Raw genomic sequence first — 7,500 nt, 5'->3', positions numbered from 1 at the left:
TTAATACTTGCAAGGCAAGTTTACTTATATAGCACATTTCATTCACAATGCAAACGCAAAGTTAAACGTGATAAAAAGGTTAATGACAAATAAATTCATAACAAATAAAAATATATATTTGTACTATATATGTACACACACATTTATACTAATGCTAGGTTATTTATATGTCCAATTACGTAGAATTATCTAAGAATAATAAAAAAATAATTGTTGATAAAATATGTGATAGACGTTGAAACATATTATGAATACTAAAGATTATAAAAGGCAATTACTATAAATCCAAAAATATATTTAAAATAATTTATATATATATATATATAGGATGCAAAAATATTTTTACTATAATATTTGTTTTATTTATATTATATTGCATTTATACTATGTTATATTTATACTTAAATATATTCACATATAATAAAAACAACAACATTCATGTAATGCACAATGTTGATAAAATGTTGTGATATTAATACGAATACTTATTAATAATTATTCTAAGCAAATTATATATTAAAATATCCATGTACAATATTCTAGAATTTATTCTACGCACTATTAAAATTACACAGCGTAGTTTGGTCGCAGAAGTAAACCGCGGCCGTTCCGCAGTGTGTGTGTGTTTTTCACGCGCGCGGTCTCTCGGAGCGTTACGGCAGCTCGCGCTGTTGTGGGTGAACTTCCCGAGCGCTCAGCTGACTCGAGAGGAGGAATCATCGCGCGCAAGGTATCAAGGGGAAAGCAGCGATGGCGGCGGAGATCCATTCCAGGCCTCAGAGCTCCAGACCCGTCCTGCTGAACAAGATCGAGGGCCACAGCGACGGCGTGAATGCGGCCGTGCTGATCCCGAAGGAGGATGGAGTTATCACGGTCAGCGAGGACAGGTACACCCGCGCCGGACAACCGGTGGACACAAGACAACATCATCATGATCATTAACGCTCTCTGAACACTCAAATCAACGCTTGCTTGCTTGCTTAATTAATTCAGCTGTTTATTTCTTAAGGAACGTGCATTATTACATTATTACTTTACGATACATGGTATTACGATATCCCAGGATGGAGTTATCACGGTCAGCGAGGACAGGTACACCCGCGCCGGACAACCGGTGGACACAAGACAACATCATCATGACCATTAACGCTCTCTGAACACTCAAATCAACGCTTGCTTGCTTGCTTAATTCAGCTGTTTATTTCTTAAGGAACGTGCATTATTACATTATTACTTTACGATACATGGTATTACGATATCCGACAGTACTAAAAGATTACCATGTTTACATAGGGTGCTTCCATAGTGCAAGTCCAAAACATCATACTACTGTGTTTTTTAGTGAAGCACTTGAATGTGACAAACTTTACTGTTGTTTTGGTTTTAGATGTAAACGTGAATTCTTGTGAATTACCGTATTAATCGTAATTTCCATTAGTCACGTAGAAAGCACACGTACGTCACGGAGACGTCTATTTGACATCTGCAAGAGGTATTTTTTTTAAGAGTGTTTCCCAGATAGCACACATGCGTCTGCAAGATGTCTGTTAAAGATCTGGAAAGCATCTGCTGTGCGCAAACATCTGACAGACGTATTTAAGATGTCAGTTTTACATGCATTCTAAATCATAAACCTCTTAAAGACATCTAACAGACGTCTATGTGACATCTAAAAGGAAACGTCCTATAGACGTATTGCAGATGAGCAAACGCTCTAAAAAATACATCTTGCAGATGTCGAATAGATGTCTCCGAGATGTAGGTGTGTTATCAGGGTTTGCTCATCTGCAATGCGTCTATAGGATGTTTCCTATCAGATGTCAAGTAGACGTTTAGAAGATGTCTTTAAGATGTTTATGATTTAGAATGAATGTAAAACTGACATCTTAAAGACGTCTCTGTCAGATGTTTGTACACGGCAGATGCTTTCCAGATCAAGAGATCTTTAACAGACGTACATGTGCAAGTTTACAGGCCAAAATGCTACCCAAATAGCACACAGGTACGTCTGCAAGATGTCTGTTGAAGATCGCTTCATCTGGAAAGCATCTGCTGTGTACAAACATCTGGTAGACGTCTCTAAGATGTCAGTTTTACATACATTTTAAATCTTAAAGACATCTTCTAAACGTCTATTTGACATCTGATAGGAAACGTCCCATAGACGTATTGCAGATGAGCAAACACTCTAAAAAAAAAAAACGTCTTACAGATGTAAATATAGACGTCTCCGTGATGTACGTGTGCTGTCAGAGCTATCTATGTATTATTTATTACTATTAGGGATTATTGTAGTTATTGTTGTGGTAGCTTGGTATTAACCAGGTTATCATCAAAAATACATTTCAAATGTCTGATTTACACTATTTGAAGGAGATCTCAATGACCGATTCTCATGTATTACAGAAACTGTAGTACACTCTTAAAAAATAAAGGTGCTTCAGAAGGTTCTTCAAGCGATGCCATAGAAGAACCATTTTTGGTTCCACAAAGAACCATTCAGTCAAAGGTTCTTTAAAGAACCATCTTTTTCTTGCGTTTTTATAATCTGAAGAACCTTATTTCGCCACAAAGAAGCTTTTGTGAAATAGAAAGGTTCTTCAGATGTTAAAGGTTCTTTGTGGAACCATTTAGACAAAAAGGTTCTTCTATGGCACCTTTATTTTTAAGAGTGTATCTATGGTATATTTTGGCATAAAAGGTAGTTACCATAGTAAACTGGACATGTTTTCTTGTTTACATAGGTATTGTGTCTTTTTGGATGATATCTGGAGCAGTTCTTTGTTCCTCACATGTTTTTTTTTTTATGAGGAAACCTGCTCGGGAATGTAACTTAAACCAGCTTAAGGAGGTTACACGGTCTTTTTAATGGTGTTAGAGCAGTTTTGGACATTTGTCAGCTGGGAGACCAGCTTAAAAGTCCAGCAAAGCACCTTAGGCTGGTTTAAGCCGTTTTTTTTCCAGCAGGGATGTTGGTTAAGTTCTTCTCAGGATGAACAGATAAGTGTTTACTTTGTTTCAGCAAGGCTTGAAGTCACGTCCGATGTCGCCATGCATTTCTTAATGTTTCAAAAGAATGACGTCCTTTTAAGACGGGATTTAAACATCTTTTGAAATGCTAAACAGAAGAATCGAACTCAGACAGCCTGTGTTTCCAGACAGCCATTAAGTGCAGCTTAAAGATTAGCGAGAGTTCAGTTAGCTTGAGAAGCAGATCTAAAAGAACAGAGTTTCATTTCAGAGCAGTTTAAAGATCAGATCTTATTTGTATCAGGATGATTCATATAGTTAGTGCATGTAAATGGACAGGCTTGGCTTCTAGGGGATGGGATTTTTTTGGTATCTGAATGTAGTTTGCATTTGAAACATTCTGGTTTTGGCAAGAGCAGAGGTGTTTTTAACGGCTCTGGGCAAGACAAAACCAGTGGAAGTGCATTTGTGCTGATTACATGTTTGGCACATGAGAGCAGATGCACAAACTTTGCTAAATGAGATACGCTTGAGATTTTAGCAGGAACTGAGATTTCAGCTGCTCTTGGAACACGTGTGTGTTTCTGTGCATGACCTTCACACTTCAGAGGGTTATGTTAGTTATTATTTTTTACTCGTATATATATATATATATCATATTTTACATTTAATAAAAAAAAAACCTCTGGGGACACGTGTGTTTCTGTGGATGACTATAACACTTCAGAGGGTAGTTTTTGTTAGTTTTTTATATTATATTAATTATTAATTTCTTTTTATTGTATTTTTTATAAAACATTATTTTTATATTGTTAATATATGTTATTATATTATATTAAATTCTATATATTACAAATAATATTTTACATTTAAATTTTTATATATATATATATATAAGACTAGGTTTGACGTGAATGACACAGTGAACGTCAAGTTGCAAGTAAATTAACAAATTAAAAATAATTCATTCTCATTGTTCACGTGCAGTGGAGTGTTCGCTATGGTAACTCTGTTACCATAGCAACCATATCACATCTTCATATCTCGCATATATTCCCCAGTATCAGCAGTAAGTGTGCACCTTTTTAATATGCCATTGCTCTTTTTGTTTGAGCAGCGTGTCATGTCAGATTCCAGCTGGAGCTGTGTTTGAGAGAAATAAATTGAGAAAATTAGGAGTGTTGGAGAAAAATTGTTCGGAAACTGTTATTTATTTAATAGTATTTATTTTAAATTTTTTGCATGTAATATTTTTTTTGGTTTAAATTTATTTTTCATCTAATATTTGTTATTTTTATGTTAGCTTTATTTCATTACAGTTTATTATTTTATTTGAGCATTATTTCAATTAAAGAAAAATAATTTAGTTATTAGTTAAAAAGGCAACGTTTTCATTAACGTTTTTCATGTAATATTTTATTTTAGCTTTATTTCAATAGATTTTTTGTTCATTGATTTTAGTTTTAGTTTTTTGTTAACAGTAACAGCACTAGTCAGACACAGATGTTTATTTTCGGTGCCATTAGTAGCACAGATCACACTTCACCTGTAAGCAGCAGAAATCGGTGATGAAGTAGGTCAAGTCTTTCTGTTTGTGTCCAGCTCCGTGTTCCTGTATATCATATCACCATGAGAGCAGGCGGATCTTCATAGGCCAGGACAACGGGGCTGTTGTGGTGAGTGTCACTGTATCACCCCCCTAAGGGCTAAAGTGTTTTCAGATCTCTAATGTTTTGTCTCTATGGCTACGTTCACACTGCAGGCAAATGTGGCCCAAATCCAATTTTTTTTGCTCACACGTGACTTGGATCTGTTTTTTGTCATGACAGTGTGAACAGCACAAACCGCATGGAATCTGATCTTTTCAATTCCGATTTGTGCCACTTCCATATGTGGTACTAAATCCGATCTATGTCAGACGTTTTGCAACGCGTCCGCAGAGGGCTGGTATCATAAAAGCTTCAAAACTCTGCTGTCTTTTGTCACATCCTTGTCTTTATTTTTCATATTGCCTGCACATAATTTCGCCGGATTCAGCAGCAGATCACACTATAAATAAACACATAATCGCTTACTATATATCCTCTGTGTTTACTTCCGTATGACAGCGTGCTGCGCAAGTGTTGCCAAATCCACAGTTTCCCTGCGGAATTAGGCTACTTTTCCACTGTTGCCGTGGGATGTCTTTCAACTTCATGGGTCGACGCGACCCCACTAATGCGATATTTATCCCCCTGAACATGGTTGTGCTAGTTTTGAGAAGCAGTTGGGCGGATTTTGTTGTGAAAACCTGGAAACCCTGTTCGTATTGTTCTTTTGCGCATGCGGGTCAGTTCAGAACCATGATCTGTTCACACTGTAAAACTGATATTGGCCACATTTAAAACAACAATGTGAACGGCTACACCAAAAAATCGGATCTGAGAAAAAAAATCGGAATTGAGCTCTAAGGTTCGCAAGTGTGAACGTAGCCTATGTCTCTTGTCTTTTCATAGGCTTGTAAGTCAGGGCAGCTGTGCATATATGTATAAATATGTATATGTAAATAGTACGTGTGTGTATATATCAAACTCGCCATCGTGTGATTCCCAACGTTTTTTCTGTGGAGCACAAAATGAGATGCTTAGCAGAATGTTCACGCTGCTCTTTTTACATGCATGTTTTTATTATCAAAAATACAGACAAATCTAGAATATTGTGAAATATTTTTACGATTTAGAATGGGTGTTTTCTATGTGAATTAGTTGTAAAATGTCATTTATTCCTGTGATCAAAGCTGACTTTTCAGCATCATTACTCCAGTCTTTAATGTCACATGATCTTCAGAAATCATTCTAATAGACTGATTTGCTGCTCAAGAAACATTTCTGAAACCATGATTCATTTTTTCAAGATTATTTGATGACTAGAAAGTTCTTTACTGTCACTTTTGATTAATTTAATCCATCCTTGCTGAATAAAAGTATTAATTTCTTTAAATAAAAATCATACCAACCCTAAATTTTGAACTGTAGTTTATATAGGCATTGCAGACAAAAAGCACCATAAAAGTACTCAGCAGAAGACTTGAAATATAGTGCATAAATGGTGATTTTTTGTTGTTGTCCTTTTTGGGTCTTGAGCGCCAGATCAGTGTATAGAGAAGAGGACTCTGAACACTGTCTCATTTTGTGTTTCGTGAAAAGATGAAAGTCATCTGAGTTTGTGGCCACATGAGGGTGAGTAAGTGGATCAACTAAGCCATTGTGTCATTTTTCTCTAATGTTCTTTGTTTCTGTCTTACACAGGAGTTCCTCATCTCAGAAGACTTCAACAAAATGAATCATGTCAAAACATACCCAGGTAAAACCAGAGGCTTGTGGGAAGTGAATTAGGAGTCATTTCCATTAGTGTACTAACCCCCTTTAGACGATGGGTAGGATTTCCCTTCCAGCAGAGCGCTGAAGTGTGTTTGTACGACACATGTGCACTCTGTCTCCTGGGTGTGTGTGTGTGTTTGTTTCCTTGAGAGAGAAACACACACACACTTGCTACTCTACTTACTTTGGCCCCACCCGATCATCATTTGTTCTTTCCCAGCATGCCCTGGGGCTCAGAGTCCCATGTGAGCTCTCACTGGACACTCACACACAAGATGATTACAAGTGGATGAGTCAGAGCAGATCTGGAAAATGTGTCTGGAGAAAACCAGACAATTCCAGGAAAGCGCGCGTGTGTGTGTGAGAGAGAGAGACTGAATAATGGCTTATAACTGTAAAATATTGCAGTTTACTTCATGTGTATGAATTAGTTAGCATTGTGAATTGTATGTGGTATGTTGTTTCTTTCTGATATAGTACAGTTATTCTGTTGTTATACTGACATCATCCCACAAACATCTGAACGCAGAAAACTCCCTGCCTGAGGACATGAAGCAAATCACAAAAGTGTGTGTGTGTGTGTGCGCTGAATCTTAATGATCTGCGTAATGTACAGTACAACAGAGCGCGCTCGTGTAATACTGTATCCTACAATGCAATGTGCTCAACTGCATCTTCTATTTCCAGTGTGGCGAATGAACCAGAAGAAAGAAAAAAAAATCATTAATTAAAATGCTCATTATAAACATGCATGCAAATCGTTTTATTTTAATGTTATTTTATTATAGTTTTTATTAATAATTTAGAAATTTACTTTTATTTTTATATTTGCAGGTCAATTTATGGCAAATTTGTTTTGTGCTTTTGTCATTTTTATTAGTTTTTGCTGTTTTTAGTAACACTTTGGAATACGTTTACATTAGTTAACATGAACTAACAGTGAAAAATACTTATAAAAACATATGAATCTTAATTAATAATATTAATGTCAGCATTTACGAATACATTATTAAAATTAAAAGTTGTTTGTTTTCATATTAGTTATTGGACCTGATCTAGTATGAACCAACAATGAACAGTTGTACTTTTATTTTTAAACATTGTTAGTTAATGTTAGTTAATTAACTTAGTGATGTTAACAAATGGGACCGGATTGTAAATTGTTACCAGT

At 35.9% G+C, this 7,500-nt stretch overlaps 2 protein-coding genes across 3 annotated transcripts in view; both read left to right on the top strand.

The window, feature by feature from the left end:
• LOC107558841 (glia-derived nexin-like) overlaps positions 1–7,500 on the top strand; it is a 29,105-nt gene that overhangs the window by 12,974 nt on the left and 8,631 nt on the right. The gene's annotated exons all lie outside the window — the stretch shown is intronic.
• wdfy1 (WD repeat and FYVE domain containing 1) overlaps positions 715–7,500 on the top strand; it is a 17,774-nt gene continuing 10,988 nt past the window's right edge. The window contains exons 1-4 of the mRNA XM_016242504.1: positions 715–887; positions 3,958–3,973; positions 4,548–4,646; positions 6,258–6,312. Coding sequence (XP_016097990.1) covers positions 751–887; positions 3,958–3,973; positions 4,548–4,646; positions 6,258–6,312 — 307 coding nt within the window. The 5' untranslated portion in view covers positions 715–750. The remainder of the gene's footprint in view (positions 888–3,957; positions 3,974–4,547; positions 4,647–6,257; positions 6,313–7,500) is intronic.

The sequence above is a fragment of the Sinocyclocheilus grahami genome, unplaced genomic scaffold (assembly GCF_001515645.1).
Source record: "Sinocyclocheilus grahami isolate Dianchi unplaced genomic scaffold, SAMN03320097.WGS_v1.1 scaffold661.1, whole genome shotgun sequence".
Classification (NCBI taxonomy): Eukaryota; Metazoa; Chordata; class Actinopteri; order Cypriniformes; family Cyprinidae; genus Sinocyclocheilus; species Sinocyclocheilus grahami.
The sequence above is the reverse complement of the archived record's forward strand: the minus strand, read 5'-3'. Positions and strand labels throughout refer to the sequence as shown.